The following is a 24,019-nucleotide window of genomic DNA, read 5'->3' as shown; positions in this document are numbered from 1 at the left end:
CTGCAGGCCCCAGGCCTGATAACTATCTTTTTTCTGTTTTGTTCTTGACCCCCCAGTTCCTTATCCCATGAGGACCTAGACTTCTCCACCAGCCTTATAGTGAAGGCTCCATCCATTGAACCCGTTTCTGGAAGCTGTTTCTTCTCCTGGCCCTCCTGCTCTTGCCCAGGGACAGAAAATCCCAATTAGACATCCATGGTAGCCATTCTTAATTGATCATATCACTCTTTCCTATTTTCTTCTGCTAACGCAAGACTTAAAATCCCCCTTGACACAGAGCTCCAGACAGCCACTACCAATCCATTACACCCAGCATGGGAACTGAATCCTATTTGCCGTCTCTGCTTTTTCCATTTGGACCCCTCCCAGGTCCTGCAGCTGGGACCTCTAGCAAGGACTGCCCTCATTTTCCCTGCCCCCCACCCCTGCGCCTTGCCCCATTGCACCAGGCTGTGCCCCAAATATGGCCAGAAGCTCAAAGATGCTAATTATGATTTAAATTCATTTTTCCTTCTAATCTCAAAGACTTACATTACTCTATCCATTTCAGGAAGAGGGAAATTTTGAGGAGCCAAGAAGACACAGGTCTCTTATTTGACTCTTGGTCCAAAGTTGGGGAAATAATCCCCTGATAGGCTGAGCAAAGTTGCAGAGTATAACCAGAACCCCCAGCTACATCTGATTTCTCACCTACTAAAAAAGCAAAGCACATAATCTCCATCTACCTTAGGGGCAGTCCCAGTTTTCACTCAGCAATAAACCCTCATTTCACACTTCTTTCCTGCTGCTTGCTGTTAAGTACAGAGATGTCTCTCTCTCTATATATATAACTTCTCTTGCCCTAAATGGACCCAGAGTCCACCTCCTGACTACCCTCTGAGTGTATCTTTGGGACACACTGACTTCATGCAGATCAAAGGCACTGGTTTCTTACACCTTGTGTTTCAGAATCACCTGCAAGCTTGATAACATATAGATTCCTAGGCCCCATCCAATTCAAACCAATAATCTCCTGGATAAGGGCCTGAGACTCTATGTTTATAACTCCCTGGATCAGTAGTCCTTAAAGTGTGATCCCCAGCAGCAGCCACACCTGCGAACTTATTAGAACTGCACTAACAACTCCTCAGGTGATTCTGATGCAATTCCAGTCTGAGAACCCGCTGTCCTCGGTGGTCCTGGGTAGATTCAAGTTTGGGAGCCATTGATCCAAGGGACCCTGTCGATTTCTGACTCCAGCTGTGGTCCCTTGGCCCCATCCAGTGCAGCCCAAATGGTAGGGAGCAAACCCTGGGACATCTTTAGTCTTCTCTAGGTGACTGGCCTGTTGAAAGGAAAAGGCTGGAACAGCCAACTTCTCCAAGGCTGTTGATATACCTGGCAGCAGTTTCTGCTGGCCGCCAGAGAGCCAACCAAGCAAAGGCCCTTCTGAAAGGCTCTATTCAAAGCTGTTAAATGAGCAAACACCACCGCTTTTTTCCTTTCCCCTGCACCTGGAGCTGTGACCAGAACTGTTGGCAACCGCAGCTGTGGCCCCACGAAAGGGCCAGGGCAAAAGAAGATCAATCCTTACCTGCTGGAGAGCTAGGCCCCTGAGAAGGAGCTGGTCAGAGGGTTCAGAAAAGGGAATGTCCCCCAGATACAGGGCCAGTTCCTCAGAGTGGGAAAACCCATTCCTCCTCTGCATCCCTAGCACATTGCTTACATTCAGACAGTGCCTGGGAGGTAGGCTGTGCTGCATGCCCAGCAGATGGAGGCTCTGGGGGTCTCTCAGACTGTAGAGGACAGGTGGACAGGCCGACCACCCACAGACAATTCAAGATGGGAACCTATTCATGCCCAGTCTGGGTCAAGGCACTGTAGGGTTGCAGCTGTGCACCACTTCAGTTGCAGATAGAGCACAGATTTGAAACTGCCCTGTCCTTCAAGGTCCACATCACATGTCCATAGCAGGGCTCTGTGCTGCACTGGCCACTGCCCAGACGGAATTACATAGTCGTGCACCCTGTCTCAGGACTCTAGCAGTCTGGACCATTTCCCCAAGGCCAGTACAAGTCTTGGTTTCTGGTTTCAACTACAGTTTATTTAATCTCCCATCTTCTGATTCACTTGCGGACCAAGAATCAACCCTCTGGTATTTTATGAAACCATAAGGCTTTCATTATGTCAAACTTGAAATCCAGATGGACTCAAACCCATCACCACTCATGTTCCAGGAAACCTTTCTTACCAGCCGTATGCTTGGGTAGCCTTTGTGCCCCTTCCTGGATCAATCTCCTTATCTGTAAAATAGAAGGATACCACCAACTTCACAATACCCTTCCATCACATTGCAGTCACTTAACAAAGCTTAATTGCCTACTTACTTTCTCCTTTAAGTTGAGAAGCCAGTATGTAAGGCCACAAAATGGTAGAAGTGGGGTCTGAGTTTTCTGTCGTCCTACATAGAATATCATGGTAGTAAGTTGAATTGTGTGCCCCAGAAAGATAGGCTGAAGTCCTAGCCCCCTGTGAATGTGACTATAATTGGAAATAGGGTCTTTGCGGATGTAATCAAGTTAAGATGAAGACATACTGGATTAGGGTGTGGTGTCTACAAAGAGAAAAGAGGCAGGTTTGGATACAAAGATACACACAAAGAAGGCTATGCGAGGACAGAGGCAGAGGTTGGAGTGACGCAGCCACAGGCCCAGGAACGCCAAGGATTGTTGGGAGCCACGGGATGCTAGGAAGAAGCAAGAAAGGATTCCTCTCTGGAGGCTTAGATAAAGTGACCCTGCCCGTATCTTGATTTCAGACTTCTAGCCTCTCGAACAGTGAAAAAATAGATTTTTGCTTTAAACTACCCAGTTTGTGGTAATTTGTTCCAGCAGCTCTAGGAAACTAACACTGAAGTTCTCCCCCAGACCTGAAGCACCGCTGCTGACCTTTCTGTGGCTGGCCCCATTCCCATTGGCAGCCTTTACCCTCCTGCTGATCCCCAACTTTATCTGGCTCTCCATAAAATAACATCATATTTCACATGTGAACCATGCTTTCGTTGGTTTTTTAGAGACAGAGTCTTGCTCTGTCACCCAGGCTGGAGTACAGTGGTGCCATCCTAGCTCACTGCAGCCTTGAACTTCTGGGCTCAAGCGAGCCTCCCACTTCAGCCTCCCAAAGCACTAGGAGTACAGGCATGAGCCACGGCACATGGTCAGAGTTTTAAGGCTTTTGATCTCATTTTATGATGTGAAAATTGAAGATCAGGGAGATTAAGGTGATTATCCTGTGATACCATGACAAATAAGTGGAACAGCCAAGACTGAACCCAAATATTCTGACTCTTAAGCCAAAGTTCTTTTTCTTTAAATTTTTTATTGTGAAGTGTAATAACACACATATAGAAATGCACAAACACAAATGTATAGCTCAAGCAAAGCAGCACAACCCATATACACACCATCTAGGTCAAGGAATAGAATACTGCCTGCCTCCCATGTGCCCCCTGGCAATCACTCTCCCTTTCCTCCTCCCTAAGGTTACTGCTGCCCCATGCCAGGCCAGTGATTGGAACACGCATCTCATTTCAACCTCGGTGTCACTAAGAATCATTGGAGGCAGCAGTAAAAAGATGGAAGCCTTTATATGTACTGGGGGAACCCCCTGCGCTCCTTTCTCTAAGGCTCAGGATTTCCCTGAAGCTAAGCCTCTCTAGGGCTCTTCCCCATGGCTTTCTTTAGAGATGTCAAAACAAAACACAGCACACAACTCTTAACTGGTCTTGACACTTTCAGAATCGTAAAAGCTGGGAGTGGCTGAGAATTTTTTTTTTTTTTTTTTAAAGCAGTAAAACCATAGACTTTGAACAAGAAGGGAGGGAGAAGGGAGATCAGAAGGTACACCCAAGGGCTGGGATCATGGATGGTTAAGGAAACAAAGCAATACTTATCAAGTCCCCGAGAATAGCCTGCCCACCACATCCCCCTCCCTTCCTCCTACCAGAGACATCTCTGCTATACCAGCAGGGGTAAGCAAGACCCACAGGAGTTTAGCCTAATCTTGCCTAGAGGCAGGCGCAAGCCACATGGCTTCTAGTCGCGCCTTCCTGTCTGAGTTTGTTATCCCCCTCTTCACCAGGAGTCTGCACGCCTGCTGTCAGTATCAGAGGATAGATAGGGCAGGAACAGGGGAGAATAAGAGAACAGGGACTAGTCAGAAGGCTCCAGCCAGGAAATTGAGCCATCATTCCCTTGCCTGACTTCTGGAAAGTCACTTAATGCCTCTGGGCTGCAGATCCTGCCCTCTGAAGCAAGGACAATGGGTCAAGACCCTGTGGCAACACTGATGCAGACATGAGATGCTCCCCAGGCTCCCAGATGAAGACAGACAAACAGAAGGATCCTTTTGTAGTGGTGAGGCTTCAGCTCACACCGCCCAGGCTGCCACAGGGGAGACTTGATGCAGCTACTTCTGCAGATGCACCTGCAAGGCAGGAAAGTGAGGGGCTCTGGAGGGAGGACAGGAGCCGGAGGGAGTGACAGCTCAACAGCTGTCGGTTACAATCAATGCCTCAATGCCACTCTCTATCTGCTGGCAGGCCTGCAGCGGCCAAGGCACTGGAAAAAGGCAAGATCATTACAGGACTGGATGGAAGGGCTATCTCTGCTCAGTTGTCCTGTCTGTTTTCCTTAAGCCAGAGTGGGTTAGATCTCTAAGCCCATGGGGAAATTCATGATACTAGGGCTGTTTTCTGGGGAAAAAAAACAAAAAACAAAAAAAATTATGGCCTGAGTTCCAAGAAGACTGGCCTTATGGACTAGGAATTGGAAGCTTTCCATTTAGTTCTGATATCTGCTACTTACAGTGTGCTTGAGCAAGTCACTTCCATTCTTAGTCTCAGTTTCTGCATCTGACAATAGTAATAATTTTTAATTTATTGAGCACATATTATGTGCTAGGTGATGAGGTGGATGTTTAATATGCATTCTCTGTAATATCGGTCCTTTCTACCTCATGGAGATGCTGTGAAGATCAAATAAAAAATATACTTCCTCAAAAACTTAACGGAATTACCACTGAACCAGCAATGCTACTCCGAGGTATACACCCCCAAATAATTGAAACAAAACAAGCCACTCAATAAAACACTTGTTATGAATGCTCATAGTAACTTGATTCAAGTAGCCAAAAGGTGGAAACAACCCAAATGTCCACAACTGTAAACAAGCCATAGTATATACAGACAATGGAATATTACTCAGCCATAAAAAGGAATGGAGTACTGATACATGCTAAAACCCGCATGTCCCTTAAAGACATTGTGCTAAGTGAAAGAAGCCAGACACGGAATCCCATGTTTTATGACTTATTTTATATAAAATATGCAGAATAGGTAAATCCATAGAGACAGAATAGATTAATGATTACCAGAGAATCATGGGGTGTATTTCTGGAGTCACAAAAAAAATTGAAAATAGAGACTGGTGGTGGCTGCACAACATTGGGAATACACTAAATGCCACTGAATTGTACACTCTAAAATTGCTAATTGTATATTATGTGGACTTCACCTCAGTAAAAGATAGAAACACCTGTCCCTGTGGAAGTCTGTGCACTGTTTAAAGTCATGGCTCAGGAGCACAGTTTCCATGTGGAGCACCCTCTGCAGGTTGTTTAGCTTTTTTGGTTTTTGACTATTTACAGATAAACAACCGCCAGCTAACTCATTCCTCTAAAATGAGAAGGAACGGGGCAGCTTGCCTTAACTTTCCCACACAAGCATATTGCAGCCATGCTCCACTACATATGGTTGAATTCAGCCTCCTGGGTCAGTGTTGTTGCCAAACTGCAGAGGCATATGTTACCCATGCATACACTGATGTGCCCACAGGCTGTGGTGCTAGGGAGCACACAGTTCCCACATGGAGCCCCCTCTGCAGTAAGCAAATGTGCCCAAGAGCTCCTAATTGACCCATCTCAGGCAATGGAGGATTATCAGTGAACATGATGAGTTTCTATTAGCACCAAGCCACTTCCTACACAGCAATGCTTCATCATGGCTCCGATAAAGGCGAGACAGGCTCCAGAGACAATAGCAAGCAGCAGGCCAGTGGAGAGTGGGAGGCTGCAGAGGCAGCGGCCATAATGCATTATGCAGGAGGGATTTGCTTTCAGCTAATTAATAGTGTGCCATACTCCCTGGCTCCTTCTCCCTAGCTGATCTCCAAGCTGATCTCCACTCCTGCCTCCCTTCAGGAGGGTCCCTGGAGAAGCAGGGATAAGAAGGGGAGCCAGGGCCTGGTAGGGATGGATATGCACCATGGGAAGAGGGGTGGCTGAATCACTGCTGCTCTCAGCACTCTGGGACTGGTATCCAGGCCTCCTCCACTGATTGCACTGGGTTTTATACTTTACATAAAGATCCCAGCAGGGCTGAGCGGACAGGGCAGTGTTGTGGTGTTCCTGACTCATCAGGCAAAGGCTACTTTCTTAGACTGCCAAGGAGGAGGAGTCATCAGCTCTCTTATATTCATCCCCCGTCCCTCATCAGGACACAGAGGTCTAGCAGGCACCTGGTCACCAACTCTGGATCAGCTACCTTGCTGCTTCTGAGGTCGCAGACCCTAATGAACCTAGATAAATTGGACCAGGTGACCCCTTTGAATTGCAAAGCTGAGAGAGGAAGTGAGTGCATGCCACTGGGCTCCTCTGCCCTGGGTTGGCGCTGCAGTTACCACATGAACTGCCAGAGGCCCTGCCAGCAGCACTCAAGGTTCCCTCAACCTGGTGGCCAAGCCCACTCAACTCCCGGATGCCATGGGCCTTAGATGATGGCTCCTTCGTGTCTCCTTGCATTTCCTCCAGGCCTGGGAGGTACTGAGGCTTCATGAGAAGCTGCTGGCAGCTGACGGCTGTGCCAAGCTCAATGGCTGCTATGTGGTTGCCTCGATCATGGCACAGACAGGGGTCTGGATGAGGTTTTGTGGGAAAGGAGAGGGAGCCAGTACAAGCCGGTCAAACTGCTTGACCCATCGCCCTCCCCTACACATGTGAAAAGACACACATACGCGCACACACACACTCATCTCTGTATACAGAATACAGAAGAGAGGAGAGGGTTTGTCAGAGGTGGTACTCTGTAGTTGGAGTGGCATCCAGCTTAAAGCCAGGAGAGGGAAGAAGACAGGAGGAAAAAAAAAAGAAGAAGAAAGAGGAGGAGGGAGGGGAAGTAAGCATGAAAGAAACAAGAAAAAATAGGAACACAATCTGACTTGCCTTTACCTACAGCCAGCTGGTGCTCCTTCCCATCCCTTCATCTATGTTACATTAGAAGAGGGTCTCACACAGCAGAGAAGACACTAGTTAAAGCACCAACTTTGTGCCTGCACCCCAGTCACTTCTTCCACTTACTTAAAATGCTGGCTGATGATATCCCCACACATCTCTGAGCCTCCACAGGGTTCCCAGTCTAGGGTTGCAGACACAGGTCTCTAAGGATAACAGTATGATTAGGTAAGCACATCTCTCAGCTACTAACCTTTCAATTCTTTATTTCCTTCCAAATAACAGCACTTGTTCATGTCAAATCCCACTAATTGGTGATGCTAGCTCCTCTTCTTCTGCAAATCCACAGTAGCCAGCTACAGACCAAGGCCTTTCTGACTTAGAGGACCGCCTCCTGCTCCCTGCTTCCTCCCACTCCTCACTGCCTCCTCCTCGGCTCCCTTCCTAGTCATGCCTGCGGCTCTCTTCCCTCCTGTTGAGGCAAGATGGTGTGTCTGGCAGCTGTTAACTCAGTGCAGTTTATCAAACTGCTATCTACAATGTCCTAGGCATGGGTGCAGAGCTGGGGGAGCTGTTCCTTCAGTAATGTCAGTAAAACCAGGGCCAAAGTCAAAGAATTGGGCAAGGATACAGAAAGAAAGAAAAGGTTAAAAAGGAAAAGCCCTCCTCTTATGTACCCTCCAGGTTTGGTTTTCATGGAAACCTGGTTCTGGCGGACAGAGAGGACAGGGTAAGACAGGCCCGTTGCAGTAGGTAGGGTGGGTCCTGCTATGGCCCACCACAATCTGGCAGGAAGCTGGACGCCACATGGAGACCCCAGGGGCAGATCTTCTGGAGTTGAGGCTTTCTGGGAGAGCTCTTTTTCAACTCGCATTCCCAGGTGGGGAGAGCTGACTCTTTCAGACAAGTATGGGTTGTCATGCAGGTCTCAGGGCAAATGCTGAGTGCCTCAGCAGCCACTCCTTTCCGCCATTGGTGAGGAGGGATCCTTGGCAGCAAGAGAAGCATGGATGGTGAGGAGTTGGCAGTGGCTGTGAGAAGCCCAGGATAATCTTTCTGTATATTTCTCTGAGAAGGATCACTGACAACAGCTCCTGGTGGCCCTCAGGCAGGTGTTGTAGTCAAAAGAACCCTGACCTTGGTCCCAATTTACTCCATCCATTCATTTGTTCATCCTTTCATTCATTCATTGGTACTATATTCCAGGTACTGGGCTTGTGTTTAAATCTCAGTTCATCGAAGATTCAAATGATTAATTGAGGCTGGGCACAGAGGCTCATGCCTATAATCCCAGCACTTTGGGAGGCCAAGGCAGGCGGATCCCTAGGTAGAGAGATCGAGACCATCCTGGCCAACATGGCGAAACCCCATCTCTACTAAAAATACAAAAAATTAGCTGGGTGTAGTGGTACGCACCTGTAGTCCCAGCTACTCCAGAGGCTGAGGCAGGAGGATCACTTGAACCTGGGAGGTGGAGGTTGCAGTGAGCCGAGATTGCACCATTGCACTCCATCCTGGTGACAGAGCAAGACTCCATCTTAAAAAACAAAACAAAACAAAAACAAATGATGAATTGATTCAAAAGATTGAAATGATATAGATAGAGGACCTAGTCTAGAGTCTTAAAAAATATTCATTCCCTCTTCTAGTTCTCCAGAAAGAAGGCACCTCCTTCTAATCCTATACCCCACACCCCAGTGATCTCCTTAAACCAGAATGCATTTGCCCTTAGAAGATGCTATTTCATTGAAATTGATGAAATGGGGAGCTGGAGAAAGAGGGGCCAATGGAGAGAGGGGTAGGTCTGAAAAAATGTAGCAGGCCAGATAGAAATGCCTTAAGGTGGTGAAGTTTGAGAACTTCTCATGAGGCTGGTTGCTGGCAGGCAGATGGGGGAGAAGCAAATTCTCCCACAGGGTGTGTTTCTTAAAGTGATTGGAAATTTAAGAAGTAGGAGATGGGGGAGGGAGTGAATCTTTCTGTATCTTGATTGAAGATCAAAACAATTTCTATTCTTGCAAATTCTCTTAGAAATACAGCCTCATAGGGATTGGGAAAGGAATTTATTTCTTCACAAAGCTTACCAAGCAGCCTGGCTGGGAGCCATCTGGCAGTTTTCCCAGCAGGAAAGTTATGGAAGAAGCAACAGTGCCCCCCAAGAAGCTGCAGCAAAAGACATAGGGACATAGGGAGATGGGTATGTGAGTTCCTGCCCCAAGGAACCCTACAGCCAAGGTGCTTTCCCAAGATGCAAACAGGCAGCTCTCAGAGCTCTCCCTCCGGTGGCTGAGGACCTGACCAGTCAAGAAGAACGGCCTAAAACTGTGCCACTCAAGTTGGGATAGCTAGCAGTTCATAAAACCCCAGAGAAGCATGGTGGGTCTAGAGAACCATTTTTATTCAAGGAGCTTTGGGAAGCAGGGAAATTCTATTGAAATAAACATGAATGCTTGGTAAGATAAAACGCAAACTTTGCATGATTTGTTAACATCAAATGTGAGATTTTGTCTTTAGTGGGCTGCTTTAGATTATGCCCCTTGATCACCTGGGGGTACACAATCATCCTTCTATCCCTTTCTGGTTACTTCTTAAAGAAAAGTTTGAACAACCCCTCTTTTCGGAGCTAGATGTTTAAAGATTATTTTAGAGGTCACCTCACCTCTGGATAGCACTCTCAAACCTGACTACACACTAAAATCATCAATCAATCAATAAAAAGGATGCCAGGCACCGTCTGCAGAGATTCTGACCTGGAGGGGAGCCTGGGTGTAGGTGTTTTCCAAAGCTCCTTGGTGGTTCTGATTCGTGGCCAAGGCTAAAAACCATTCCTCTTTTATTTGGCTGAGTGTGGTGGCATGCACCTGTAGTCCTCGCTATTTGGGAGGCTGAGGTGGGAGGATCACCTGAGCCTTGGAGGTTGAGGCTACAGTGAGCCATGATCGTGCTACTGCACTCCAACCTGGGAGATAGAGTGAGACCCTTTCTCAAAAAAAAAAAAAAAAAAAAAAAAAGAGGGAGAGAGAGAACCATCCCTCTTAAATGAAGGGCTGTACTGTCAGAAGCTTAGAGGTTTTGGGTCTGCTAAATCCCTACTTCTGTTTTGTTTCACAAATGTCAGGTATGTCCTCTCTTTTCTTTCCAAGCTGCCACCACCTACATTCCTACTAAAATAATGTTCCCTTCGATTTTTCAATAGATTAGGACATAGGGTCCTCCTTTCTACCCACCAACTAGTCTCTGGACAAACACCCAAGGCAAGCACTTTCTAAGCATCTAGCATATGCCAGATGTATACTGGATACTTACAATTGTTTCAAAACCACCCACTGAGATAGGTGTTAGTCATCCCCACTCTACACATAAGGAATCTGAGGACCAAAAAAATTAAGGAAATGTTCTAGATTTCTAGAATTCCAAACCATTCCGTCTGACCCAAAATCCACTCCCTTTCCAAGACAACAATGATACATTGGCTTTCCTAAATAGATCCCTCTTTTTAAGAGATTTTCTTTATCTTAAAAAAAACTGTCTAACTATTGCTTTACCATAAGGACTATACACAGGCAAACAGACAATGGAAGAAACTAGAGTTAAAGAAATCTCACACATTACTAGGGGTCATTATTCTGGGTCTTCACTGAACTCCAATGGAACTAGAATCCAAGTTCTTAGACCTTTGGATGGGCACATGGGACATGTCATGCTTCTCACCTTAAAGAAATGTCCCCACCCATCCCAGGTAGGAGCTACCCTGTCTCCTTTGCTCAAGAGAATTCATATGATGCTACTGCTTAAATGGTATTCTTGGTCAACTCTTGCCCCAACTCGAAACTTGATTCTTAAACTGCTAAGACTCAGGACATCTCTTCTGGGATGCTCTGTACTTGGCTCTTCGATGCTGACCTTTTCCATGACCCACTGTGATATGGTCTGGCTCTGTGCCCCACCCAAATCTTTTTTTGAATTGTAGTTCCCACAATCCCCATGTGTTGTGGGAGGTATTTCATGGGAGGTGATTAAATCATAGGGTCAGTCCTCTCATGTTGTTCTTGTGACAGTGAGACAGTGAGTGAGTTCTCACAAGATCTGATAGTTTTATAAGGGCTTTTCCCCTTTTACTCAGGACTTCTCTCTCCTGCCACCACGTGAAGAAGGACATGTTTGCTTTCTCTTTTGCCATGATTGTAAGTTTCCTGAGGCCTTCCCAGCCATGTGGAACTGTGAGCCAATTAAACTGTGAGTCTTTTCTTTATAAATTACCCAGTCTCGGGTATTTCTTCACAGCAGCTTGAGGACAGAGTAATATACCCTGTGTAAGTAAAATATTTTCCTATCTATCCCCTGAAGATATTTTTCCATAGCTGTAGACAGTTCTGCACCAACCCTTCCCTGTTCTCTTGCTCTTCTTGGGGATTTGATGATTCCAGTCACCAAAAGTCCTGCTGTACCCTTGGCTAGCTTCTCTCTGGTTTAAGTTACCAAAGTAGATTTGCTAGTCTTTGTTAAAGTCTAACTTCTTCACCTTTCATTTATTCAACTAAGGGTTAGAATGGGCCTACCACAGACCAGCACTTGGCCAAGCACTGTGCTAACTTTTGAAGGCACAACGTCATTGCCTCTTTCCTCAGGGAGCTTCCAATCTATTAAAATAACCAAGAGTGGCTGCTGCCGAAGGGCCATCGCATGGCAGCCTCTCTACTAGGAGCCTTTACTCTTTATCTCATTTCATCCTCCTGATGGCTAACAAGGTTACGGTTATTGTCCCCATTTTATGAATGAGGACACTGTGTCTCATTGATGCTTAAGTAATTAGCCCAAAGTCACAGAGCTAGCCAGTGGTAGGGCTGGAATTTGAGAATATAACTACATTCCAAGCCCATGCTTTTTCCTCTACACTGGAGATTCTATATAGCATAGTGGTTAGAAACTCAAACTCTGGGAACAGCCAGACCTAAGTTTAGAATCCCAACTTGGCTATTTAATTACTATCCAATCTTGAACAAATTAATTAACTTTTCTGAACTTCGATTTCCTCATCTGTAAAAATAAGGTATGATAATACCTATCTCAGGGTTGTGGTGAGAATCTCAGAAATGGTAGCTGGTATTTTAGCTAACTTAGAGCTAAACTATTTTAGAGCTAATATGTAGGACTGGCATGTTAGAGCTAATATCTGGGTCTGTTCTCTCCTGCAGTCATGTAATTTCCTTAATAGCATCCTAGAAGCTGGTCTGTCTTATGTTGATTTCTTCCAACAGCCCTCAGCACAGTCTGAGGGACACCATTAGTTCTTGGTTCATTTGCGGAACAAAGGTGAACATCACGTACAGAGTCACTGAATGGTCAAATCCTCCAGCCTTCAGGTTTTAGGTTATCCCCTCTGCCTCCTTCCTTATTCAAGTATCTCTCCCTGAATGACCCCCGTTTCCTGACTCAAATACACTCATACCTTCTACAAAGAGGTCTTCTGGAATCCATCATGTCATCGTCATGTTAACAATATCAAGCATGCAGTAAACACACAGTAAAAATAAGAAATGCTATCCATTAAAAGAGAGAGGTTGTTCTCTGTCTTCTTTTTAAACAACTTATTGCTAAAAGGAAATTCTAAAACCCTCAGGCATCTCCTAGAACTTGGAAGTTGAGGTCTTTCTCCTACTGCAGTTCAAAGAAAACAAGTATTTCTCCAGCTCCAACATCTTCATGGCTCTCATCCTTCTGGAAAGAGGACACTCTCCATGATGAGGACTTCTAATGACCCTTTGGTGCCAAGGGAATAGGGAAAAACATCTCTCTTGGAAGCTTCAGGACACCATTGTTGGGTGCCAATGTAGCCAAGACTTCCCATTGAAACATCAGACTAGGAAAAACTCCCTTGCTGGCATCAAGAGTTTTCAGGATGGGCCAGCAGCAGGGTCTGGATTATATAATATCGCCATGGTCATCTTTCTGTTGACTTCTGTATATTCAATTCAAGAAATCTGGTTGGATGGATTTTCAGTCATACCCTCTTACCCTCCACCTTCCCTGAGTTATCTGGGATCAGAGGCTGGGTCATGAAAACAAGGGTTGTTGAGTCTTGTGGGGGATGAGGAGGAAGGAAGGGGTTGGTGGCCACAAGAACGTCACTGTGCCTTTGCTGGTGGGAACTTGAGTCAAAAGGGACTTCGTTTCTCCCAGACAGGGTGGGTCTAGCATCAGAATGAACTTTGCCTAGTGATTGTGGCTTAACCTGTACTTTTCTGGGTAGGGAGGAAATAGCAGTGGCCTGAACCCCTGGAAAGTCTAAAGGTTTTCCTGGCCTGGTTGGTGGTGGCTTTTCCACCCAGCATTGAGTATTGAAGACAGACAGACTCTGTGGGGAGCCAAAAATACAATTTCTTTCATAACCCTTTACTGACTGCCTACTAAGTGCCAACGCATTGTGTGCCCAGCTGGGACAGGGGCTACAGAAATGCATGACATTTTCTCTCTCTTTAGTCTAGTGACTGCATAGTGCTGGCTAGACACCCCCTAGAAAATACTGGTGTCCTCCTTCACATGTGGACTCCCTCAGCAAGCAATCTGGTGGACATCAATATCTCATTCTTGGCTTCCCATGATGAAGACAAGCTCTGCGGGCCTAGATCCAGGAACCAGGCAAACAAAGCAGCAGTGGTCAAAATGGAGGTAAAAACCTCCACTAAAGGTTAGAGAAAGGAACTTTTGAACAGTGAGTGATTCCCTGGAACTCTGCCTCCTGAACTGGTCCCAATCGTCCCTTCCCATCCTTCCTTTATCCCATGCCTGCCTTGAAACCGGATGGATAGCTAAAGACCTGGTGCACCTCTCACTGCTTTAGAAATGGCCAAAAATCCCATGGAGATACTGCCTTTTTGTGGTGCCTGGTTGGGAAGAATCCTGTCACTATTCGGTTCCCAGACTTTACTAACTTTCATTGTTAGTAAATGCAGAATTAGTCAGCATGCTGGAATTAAAAAAAATAAACATCTGTACTCAGTGGTGAATCTGTCCAGGCTATCTAGGCTCATTTAAAAGTGTTTCCCAGGTTCGGTTGCCAAGATCAGTGTCCTCCATTGAAAAGTGACTGCTTTCTGGACTCAAAAATGACTAGAACGTTATCCGTGCGTTATTCATAAGCATTTTCACGGTCAGGCCTTTCTGCTTCACTCATGAGGTCAGAGTTCGCTGCATCCAGATCTGCTTTATTATAAGCAGGCATTATTCTTTGTGTCTCCAGCACTTAGGATCATGCTTGACACATAGTATATGCTCAAATTTATTAAATGGAAATGAAATATGGGTGGGCTGAGGAAGAGAACCCCTATACCCCAGCCCCCTCTCACCTTTGAACTCCCCTGCCCCCGAATTCAGGCAGATTGGGCAACGACAATTGAGTTCCATCTTAGTTGAGGCCAGCTCAACAGCAAGGTAGTCATTGCCCCTCCACTCTGCCAATCCTCTGTGCTAGAGTCAGAGGAAATTGTGTGTGCTTTGAAGTCATGTAGACCAAGGTTCAGATCCTTGTTTTGCCACTTACCAGCTGGTCACTTTATATCACTAAAACCCTAATTCCTTGGCTGAATGCAGGGTCAAAAACTAAAAAAAAAAAAAAATTAATCCTGACAGAATGAGGTGACACAACAGAGGCAGGTCGGAGTCACTGCCGTCGCCATGAGCCGTGGTAACCAGTGTGAGCTTGCCAGCTAGAAGAATAGGAAAAAGCAGAGTGGCTCAGTTAAGGGAAAATGCCGAGATGATGGGCTTTCTGCTGCTGCCGCAAGCAAAGGGGCTCAGAGACCAAGCAGCAGAAGCAGAAAAAGGCAAACAAGAAGAAGGAGGAACCCAAGTAGCTTTGTGGCTTCGTGTCCAACCCTCCTGCCCTTCACCTGTGTGACTGGAGCCAGTCCCACCACGGTCACATTTCCTCCTGCAATGCCCGCAGGTCACAGCACCCCTGGTCTCTTTTTGCCCTGAGTCTGCAGCGGGTCCCTTTTGTGCTTCCTTCCCCTCAGGTAGCCTCTCTCCCCCTGGCCACTCCCAGAAGTGGCGGGTAGGGGCTTACTCCTTCCCTGTGTTATTTTATTCCTGTGGGGCTCACCCCAAAGTATTAAAAGTAACTTTGAAAAAAGAAAAAAAAAAACTAATTCTAATGCAAAATATCTACCGTTATCATTGATAACATAAGTAAACCACCTAGTCTATATTAGGTGGTCAGAAAAGGCTCATTCATTAAGTTTCATCTTTTTGAAATCTCTTCTTAAATTCTGAGAAGAGTGGGTCCCTGACAAGGCCCTTTTTGATAGCCCTCATGCTAAGTCAACAGCTGAAACCTACTGGAGAAACCAAAAGGACCATCTGCCTCAACACCTCTAAATTCTTCAAATTCAAGTCATCTCAGGGTTTCTCAGTTGGTATTTTTTTAAGATAAAGGTGTTTCTTTGATGTTGACATAAGCCAGTTAACATACTTGAGGAGAGAACATTTAGGACACATGAGTTTATCTAAACTACCAAGATTCTGTGTGATCCACATTATAATGGTTCTCAAATGTTTTCTTTTAGCCTCTAAAGTCCAAATTCAGATTCATATGTCCAATGGTCTACATGCATCCCCAAGGGAATGCCTAGCAGGCATCTTTAACAGCATATCCAAAACATAACTTTGGTTTTCTACCCAACTCGGTCCCACGTCACCTTTCCCATGTCAAGAAATGTTACCACCACCCACCCAGTTGCTCAAACTAAAATTCTAGGAATCATCCTTGACTTTTCCTAACTCCTCAAGCCTTGTCAGTTCTCTGTCTAAAATATAAGATCTGCTCTTTCATTGCACCAGTCCAATCTGCCATTACCTCTCCTTGAGGCTGGGCTGGAGCCTCCCTGCTTCCACCCTGGCCTCCCTTCTCCACACAGCAGCCCCTCCTACATGCTTTTAAAATGTAAATTAGATCCCACGCAAATCAGTTCCCATGGCTTCTGCTGCTTGAAATGTGTTGTTTTTTAAACATTTAGAATAGGCAGGGCAGGGTGGCTCACACCTGTAATCCTAGCACTTTGAGGGGCCAAGGTAGGTGGATCACCTGAATTTAGGAGATCGAGACCAACCTGACCAATATGATGAAACCCTGTCTCTACTAAAAATACAAAAAATTAGCTGGGTGTGGTGGCGTGGTGGTATGCTCCTGTAGTCCCAGCTACCCAGGAGGCTGAGGCAGGAGAATGGCTTGAACTTGGGAGACAGAGGTTGCAGGCAGCAGAGATCGTGCCACTGCACTCCAGCCTGGGCGACACAGTGAAACTCCTTTTTGATCTCCTGACCTCGTGATCCGCCCACCTTGGCCTCCCAAAGTGCTGGGATTATAGGCACGAGCCACCGCACCTGGCCAGGATTCCTTCTCAAACAAATAAATAAACAAACAACAACAACAATTTAGAATAAAAACCAAATCATTTCCATTGCCTAAAAGTCCTTTCATGTTACAGCTCCTGCCCAGCTCTCTGACCTTGTCTTTCCCTGGCTTAGGAACGTTATGGCTGTGAAATGAGTAGGACAGAGTGAGCATCAGCTATGTGCCAGGTCAGGAGCCTCACGCACATCACCTGATACAGTCCTTGCTACAACCCAGCAAGGTAAGTGTTATTAGCTCTGAACTTGTTGTGAGCATCAAGTGGAAGTGGATGATGCTAGTGCATAAGTAGTGATCAACAAATGTTGGAGTCTCTGCCTTTCCTTTTGTTCCAGTGGTGGAGGTGGGCAGCACCTGTAGCCCAGAAAAGTCCACACTGCTTAGAGGTAGAATTGGAACCAGAGCCGGCTGTCCGTTGTCATGCATGCTCCCTTACCCACTAGCCTGATGACCTGTCTATAGGCAGAGCTGAGAAGGGTGAGTTCTGGCTCTCTGGGGGGACTTGTGGGTTGCTGAAGGAGTTAAGATGTCTCTTACCAAACCCTGGCCCTCCCCATCCCTGCATCTGCCTTTGTGGCTTTAATGAGAAATCCAGGCGCTTCACAAGAGACTGTACAAATAACTTCTAGGGCGCCACTAACTCATTCAGCAGAAAGAGACCCAGGGCTGCCAATGTTTCAGGGAAGATAAGTGAGTGGAAAAAAGGTGATTTTTATAGCGTCAGGCGGACAAGAAGGATTTGCGTGGTTGAGTGTGAGCTCCGCCCCTGCAGCAGTGCTGAAAAAACCAGGATCCGGGCTCCTCAGCCCCTCTTCACAATATTTGATTAGGAATTTGGGGCGGGACCCTGGTCTGGCACAGACGCGCACACTCTCAGTAGACTCTCTCACTCCTCTCTCTCTTCCTCTCTCACACGTTCTCCAACCCAAGGAGGCCAGACTGAGGGACGTGGTCACTCTCTGAAAGGTTCAACTCGAGGTAAGTATAGTCGTTTTACTTCGGATTTGTCCCTAGCATTTCCTTAAAAGAAATAAAGGAAAAGTGGTAGGGGATAGGGGAGATGGGGAGGCAGGGAGGTTTCATTCCTCCTTCTCCACATCTGGGCCATGACCCCAGGGATGCTGGAGAGTGGCAAAGAGGGTGTCTAAGGGAGGGGTTCCAGCCCTGTACATTTCTCTTACAGTTCCTTTATGGGTGCTGAGGGGACCTCCAATTCTCAGGCACGAAAAAGTGAAGGACCTTCTGTCTAGGGAAGCTTCTTCCCTGCTACTCATAAATCGCACCATGCTGGGAGTGTGGGCATTCTGAAGGGTATTTCAAGACCTGGATGTCCCTGCAATCTCTCTTATAGAGGGGTTTGGCACATAAATGCTATTATGGGAGAGGGGGAAGGTATTGTGTAGAGTGTGTGTGTGTGTGTGTGTGTGTGTGTGTGTTTGGAGTGGAAGGGAGAGAATAAAAAGAAGTGCTGAGAACTGGCCATGTCCAGGGAGCTGTGGATTGAGGTGGGGATGCAGTCCAGGTGAGGGGATGGCCTCTGGCTTGACCTTCTCCACTGATAGGAGGGAAGAAATGAAAGCTACAGCAGGAGCAGTAGCTCCTGAGTAAACTTCCCCCAACTGATAGAGTGGCAGTCCTGGAAACTTTTGACCTTACAGAAACTCTGAGCACAGGAGGGCCTCTAGCATTATGGGAAACAATGTAAGAGTATGCAACCCTGAAGCAACATTGCTAAGAGATGGGGTGGGGTAAGGAGAGGCATAAGATCCCCATCAAACCCTTTCAGCAGCCATGGCTGTAAGAAGAGGCCAAAGTGGGAAGGGTGCACAGCCCCTAGAAAGCTGAGTCTGAAGGGAAAGGTGGCTCTTGTCTGCCAAGATGCCCAGTCTGAAAGAAGGAGAAATGGAGACAGAGGCTCACTGTGCCAGCCCTCCAGACAGCCACCTTGGTCCTGCAACAGCCCAGGGCTGTGCATGGAAAAATGCTCTGTTGGCAGTGGGCCGCTCCATTCGTCTTCTCTCCTGGCCAGAGCCAGGGACCAGCCAGCTTGCCCAGGCAGTGGGCAGTTGGGTCAGCTTCTCCAAAACACTGTGGCTCTTTGTCTGAGGCCTGAGGCTGCCTGTGGGTGAGCCAGGGTGCCTGCTCCTCTGCAGCCTAGGAACTGATGGGATGAAGTGGGCCCAAGGAAACTGTTTTGAGGGGACAGAGAGGTCTGGGATGGATGGTGGTCAGAGGGCAACTCTGTTGAGTGTCACAGTTGGGGTCTTTCCCATCAGTTCACTGGATCTGATGCCGCTGGCTTTTATACTCCTTTCTTTCTCCTGTTTACAGTTGCCAACCCCAGTAGGCCCAACAGCAATGTGAGGGCTGTATGTGACTCTTCCAGGCCAAGAAAGGTTCTAATGTTTCTCTGTCCAAGGGTGGCACTCAGGAAGATGCCCACTGCCCACAGGAGTATGTCGTGCATTGGCTATAGGTAACCAGGGTAGGGTACCCAGGCCACCCCTAGTCTCTTACCTTCCATACCTTTAGCTTCCCTCTCAGATGACATCAGACCCCACATTTCCTCTTCAGTCTGCCCTGTTCCTATCTCATTAGCATAACAGGCCCAAAAGCAACAGACTACCAGCAATGTGGGGACCTAGACACAGAGCCTGGTCATCTAGGTGTTATTGCTGGGAGCAGGTAGCTTGGGAAAGGAGAGGGGAATGTCAGGATCCCACCTCAAGTCGCTTTCCCTTGAGCATACACAAGAATTTCCAATCTCTAGTTCTTCTTTTGGTGCCCCTCATTCATTTTTCTTGGCCCCACATGGCTCTTGCATGATGCCCATGGTACAGCATGAGAAGTGCTAACACCTTACTAGGCACCATGGAAGAGAGAAGCAGAGTAACTCAGACTCCACACACTGAGTACCTGCTTTAGAAGACAAGTGCCACACCCAGTGCCAGGGTCCCCAGTCTGGAAAGGATTTGTAACTGCTGTATGAAGACCCTGTCCCAGCCAAGTTGCATGTGTAGCCACAAACTGCTAACCAGTGAGTTTCCTCACTCAGCAGACTGTTACAGATGATGGCATTTCGGAGGGCAACCTGAGCCTTGTGGTGGCTGCAGAGGGACCACACTCCTCCCCAGACACTCAAGACCAAAAACTCCCAGCCTGCCCAAGAGACCAAAAGATTTTCCAGATGTAGTTCAGCTCTTCCCCTTTGACGTGTCAAGCAGCTTCTGGAGGTCTCCCATAGACATGGAAAGGGCTTTCTCCTTGAACTCTTAGAAAAATACGATTTCCCTGGAATATCCAAACTGGATTTGGGTTCAGATCTGAAGAGCATTCCACTACTATCCTCACCACCACACCACAAACACAGGGATTGCTGTCGGCTTTTCAGCTTTCCCACAGGACTTTCAGGGTGCTAGAGGCGCCTAAGAATCTGCCCCTCCAAAAAACATGCAGCCCTTCCCACTCAAAGACTCTGTCTGTGACTCTATGACCAGGGGAAAATGCACTTAACTCACCCCAAATAGCCATGGTCCGGCTGGACCAAGTGCAGAACCAGACTGGGAGGAGGCACCAAAGAAGCAAGAGCAAGGCTCCTGCTCTCAGATGTTTGACACTGAAGTCAATTCTGCATAGCTCAAAGCCTAAGGCTTGCCTACTCTGCCTCACTGCCTCTGTGGAGTCTCATTCATTCTGGCTTGCTCTGTTCTCTCCCTCTTCTCGCAGAGACAAAATGCAGTGGACCTCCCTCCTGCTGCTGGCAGGGCTCTTCTCCCTCTCCCAGGCCCAGTATGATGATGACCCTCATTGGTGGTTCCACTACCTCCGCAGCCAGCAGTCCACCTACTACGATCCCTATGACCCTTACCCATATGAGACCTACGAGCCTTACCCCTATGGGGTGAACGAAGGGCCAGCCTACACCTATGGCTCTCCATCCCCCCCAGATCCCCGTGACTGCCCCCAGGAGTGCGACTGCCCACCCAACTTCCCCACAGCCATGTACTGTGACAATCGCAACCTCAAGTATCTGCCCTTCGTTCCCTCCCGCATGAAGTATGTGTACTTCCAGAACAACCAGATCACCTCCATCCAGGAAGGTGTCTTTGACAATGCCACAGGGCTGCTCTGGATTGCTCTCCATGGCAACCAGATCACCAGTGATAAGGTGGGCAAGAAGGTCTTCTCCAAGCTGAGGCACCTGGAGAGGCTGTACCTGGACCACAACAACCTGACCCGGATGCCTGGTCCCCTGCCTCGATCCCTGAGAGAGCTCCATCTCGACCATAACCAGATCTCACGGGTCCCTAACAATGCTCTGGAGGGGCTGGAGAACCTCACAGCCTTGTACCTCCACCACAATGAGATCCAGGAAGTGGGCAGTTCCATGAGGGGCCTCCGGTCACTGATCTTGCTGGACCTGAGTTATAACCACCTTCGGAGGGTGCCTGATGGGCTGCCCTCAGCTCTTGAGCAGCTGTACATGGAGCACAACAACGTCTACACCGTCCCGGATAGCTACTTCCGGGGGGCACCCAAGCTGCTGTATGTGCGGCTGTCCCACAACAGTCTAACCAACAATGGCCTGGCCTCCAACACCTTCAATTCCAGCAGCCTCCTTGAGCTAGACCTCTCCTACAACCAGCTGCAGAAGATTCCCCCAGTCAACACCAACCTGGAGAACCTCTACCTCCAAGGCAATAGGATCAATGGTGAGATCTTGGCAAAGGGAGGCAGGGACGGGCTGTCTATTTCACTTGAAAGACACTATTCTGAGTGCTAGTGGCAAAACAAAAGAAATAGAAGTAGGGGAACCAGACAACACAAATGAAGCAACCTGACAACCAAGCCACACCCCTGTACAAAAGAGAATACACTTATACTAAATAGCAGTGCTAAGACAATTCAGTGGGGAGTGGGTTGGTACAGAAGAAGACTTTCCAGAAGAGGTAAGTTTCATTCCAGGTCTTCAGAGATAAGCGGGCATGGGTTGGAGGGATGCAGGATGAAGCCATTCTGGGACGGAGGCTTGCCACAAAGGAGCCAGCCATTTTCACAAGTCACCTGTCAATGTAGGGGACAGTTGGGAAATTGCATGTGTCTGAGAGATAGGGGTCATGTGTCGAGGAGCAGTAAGAGATGAGTCCGGAGAAGTTTAGGAGGGAATAGTTCAAAGGGAGGGAGATTTAAGTTTCTGTCTTGGGAGAATGGTGAGTTGAAGGTTGGTACTTACTCACTGTCCCAGAAGAGGATGAGCTCTCTTTTTCCACTTGATCTACTCTTGTGTCTACAGCCTGGTCTTGTGTTTTGGTGTTTATTTGTTTTTTAAACATAACAGTTGGTGGAGAAAAATGTGCAGCCTTTTAGAGCTGAATGCGGCACTTGTTCTGGTCAGTTCTTCCTGGAGTACAAGGAGCCCCTGGTGGCAGGGCAGGGATCCTTCCTAGGGTAACATGAGCCTGACTAACACCAAGCCTAGGACACTGGGCTTCCTGTTTCATAAGCACTTCCCTGCAATGCCCAAAGAAAGAAAGAAAAAAAAAAAAAAGACTGCCTCCCTGACTCTAAGAAATATTCATTTCAGATGGAATTATCTAGCTGATTTTCAGCTCCCTTTCGTCTTAGGATCTTGTATTCAGAACATGCTTTCGTTACCCCAGGGCCTCTGATGTCTTAATCCCAGCTGGAAGGTACTGAGCCAGCATTTAACCTCCCTTCCTCTGTCAGCAAAGTCCTCTTCCTTCTGGTGAAGGGAGGACTCATTAGCGACCACTGGCAAAGGGCTTTGAAGTGGAGCCTGCTGAGATAGAACAGCACCATCAAAGCGCTGAGAAGGACTGAGTCCTCATCCTCTCCCTCTCATTCCTTTCTCCCCCTGTGCTCAGGGAACAGATCAGTCATTGAGCAAGATGTTAACAAGCTGGACAGCCCTCTGAGTGAGAGAGGCACCAACCCCAAAGGGCAATTTGGGAGTTGACAGTTGGGTGGGCAAAGCAAAGAGGCATCTGTCTGGACCTTTAGTTTGAAGTGCCTGACACCATCATGTACAGCCTAAACTCTTTTTTATTAAAACCTCTCTTTCTTTGGGGTCTTCTTATTCCCAAGGTGGGGGTTGAGGGGTCCTCTAAGACATCTTGAATATGTTGCATGCTGCAGACGTTTGACATTTCCTTGTGGCTGTCTATCATCACACCAGCAGTTACCGCTACTTACCTGCCACACACTCTGAATCCAGGAGCAGTCACATCAGAAATGTCATGCCGTATGCTGTGCTTCATCCAAGTTTGACCTTGAAACTGTGACAGCAAAGAGCAGCTGTCATGGGAAAGAATCTATTAGCACCTACCCATACAATCAGAGAAAGTTAGGGTGGAAAAGGCTTCACATCACAGCCTCTTATCATCATTCTGCCTTCATACAGAACCACATCTGCCACTCAGATGGGAGGTGGACCACCTCTTCCAGATGCTTGTCAGAAAATAAAATTAGTGCAATTTCCTAAGGTCCTGCAAAAAAATTGTCTGTTCAGTCAAACAACCCCAAAATTTTCAGTGTCTACTCCTAAATTAATTCTTGTGGAATTTAAGTCCAAGAGCCACGACTAGGTGTCGTTTAGCCTTTCTCAGCCTTCTTTTTAGACAAAATAACACCAATGCTTTGTTTTCCTTAAAGCAGTGAATTAATATATGTAAAGTGCTTTGTCCAGGGCCTGGCATAGAATTTAAAAACTAATGATAGCTATTATTATTAGCCTTTCTTCTCATTGCCACTTTAAAGTTGACAGGCAGTTTTTGTTGTTGTTTTGGGGAAAGAGAGACGCAGAGAAGGTAAAGGTCCCCCAGACAATGTAGATTAGAACCATGACCTAAAGGGCCTAGAGCCAGGCATCTCTGACTGAGAATGGTGAGGAATATCTCTCTGATGCAGACCACCAGCAGGAAAACAGCTCCCCAAGCTCAGCCCCTTCTCCTACAGCAAACGTGAGGGACATCTCCCTGCAAACCAGTCAGGGACTTGGGGATAGGGGGGTGGGTGGAGGTGGGATTGAAACAACCTTCTGAGAGAGGAGCTAAAAGAAGAACGGGAGCTCAGGGGTGCACAGGGGAATCAGACGTGGTCCTCTCCTCCCCACTTCCCTCTTTCATCGGTATCTCCCTCAGTTTTTCCAGCCTGGCAAGAACACAGCTCGGAATGTTATTCAGAAGCTTTGAGATCCAGTGGAGTAGGGCGGGTGCACCAGTAGGAATTTGGAAAGACTTATGTCAGTATTTAATTTGGGCTAGAAAAATGTCCTCCAGTGCCTCCACGCAGAAGCCTGTCCTATTCATGGGCTTGGGGAAGATG

The 24,019-nt window shown here is 47.3% G+C and overlaps 1 protein-coding gene and 1 pseudogene across 3 annotated transcripts in view; both read left to right on the top strand.

Moving 5' to 3' along the window:
* The first annotated feature begins 14,940 nt into the window (after window positions 1-14,940).
* Window positions 14,941-15,119, top strand: LOC105504367 (annotated as a pseudogene).
* A 2,077-nt stretch (window positions 15,120-17,196) lies between these two features.
* The window catches only part of FMOD (fibromodulin), a 10,830-nt gene continuing 4,007 nt past the window's right edge, over window positions 17,197-24,019 (top strand). The window contains exons 1-3 of one of the 3 annotated variants that reach the window (XM_011931802.1): window positions 17,595-17,653; window positions 19,007-19,151; window positions 20,402-21,387. In XM_011931802.1, the coding sequence (XP_011787192.1) occupies window positions 19,078-19,151; window positions 20,402-21,387 (1,060 nt within the window). In that variant the 5' untranslated portion in view covers window positions 17,595-17,653; window positions 19,007-19,077. Of the gene's footprint in view, window positions 17,654-19,006; window positions 19,152-20,401; window positions 21,388-24,019 lie in introns of all 3 variants that reach the window. The other 2 variants (XM_011931803.1, XR_001000608.1) reach the window with 2 other exon arrangements.

The sequence above is a fragment of the Colobus angolensis genome, unplaced genomic scaffold (genome assembly GCF_000951035.1).
Source record: "Colobus angolensis palliatus isolate OR3802 unplaced genomic scaffold, Cang.pa_1.0 Scaffold91, whole genome shotgun sequence".
In the NCBI taxonomy this organism is placed as follows: Eukaryota; Metazoa; Chordata; class Mammalia; order Primates; family Cercopithecidae; genus Colobus; species Colobus angolensis.
The sequence above is the reverse complement of the archived record's forward strand: the minus strand, read 5'-3'. Positions and strand labels throughout refer to the sequence as shown.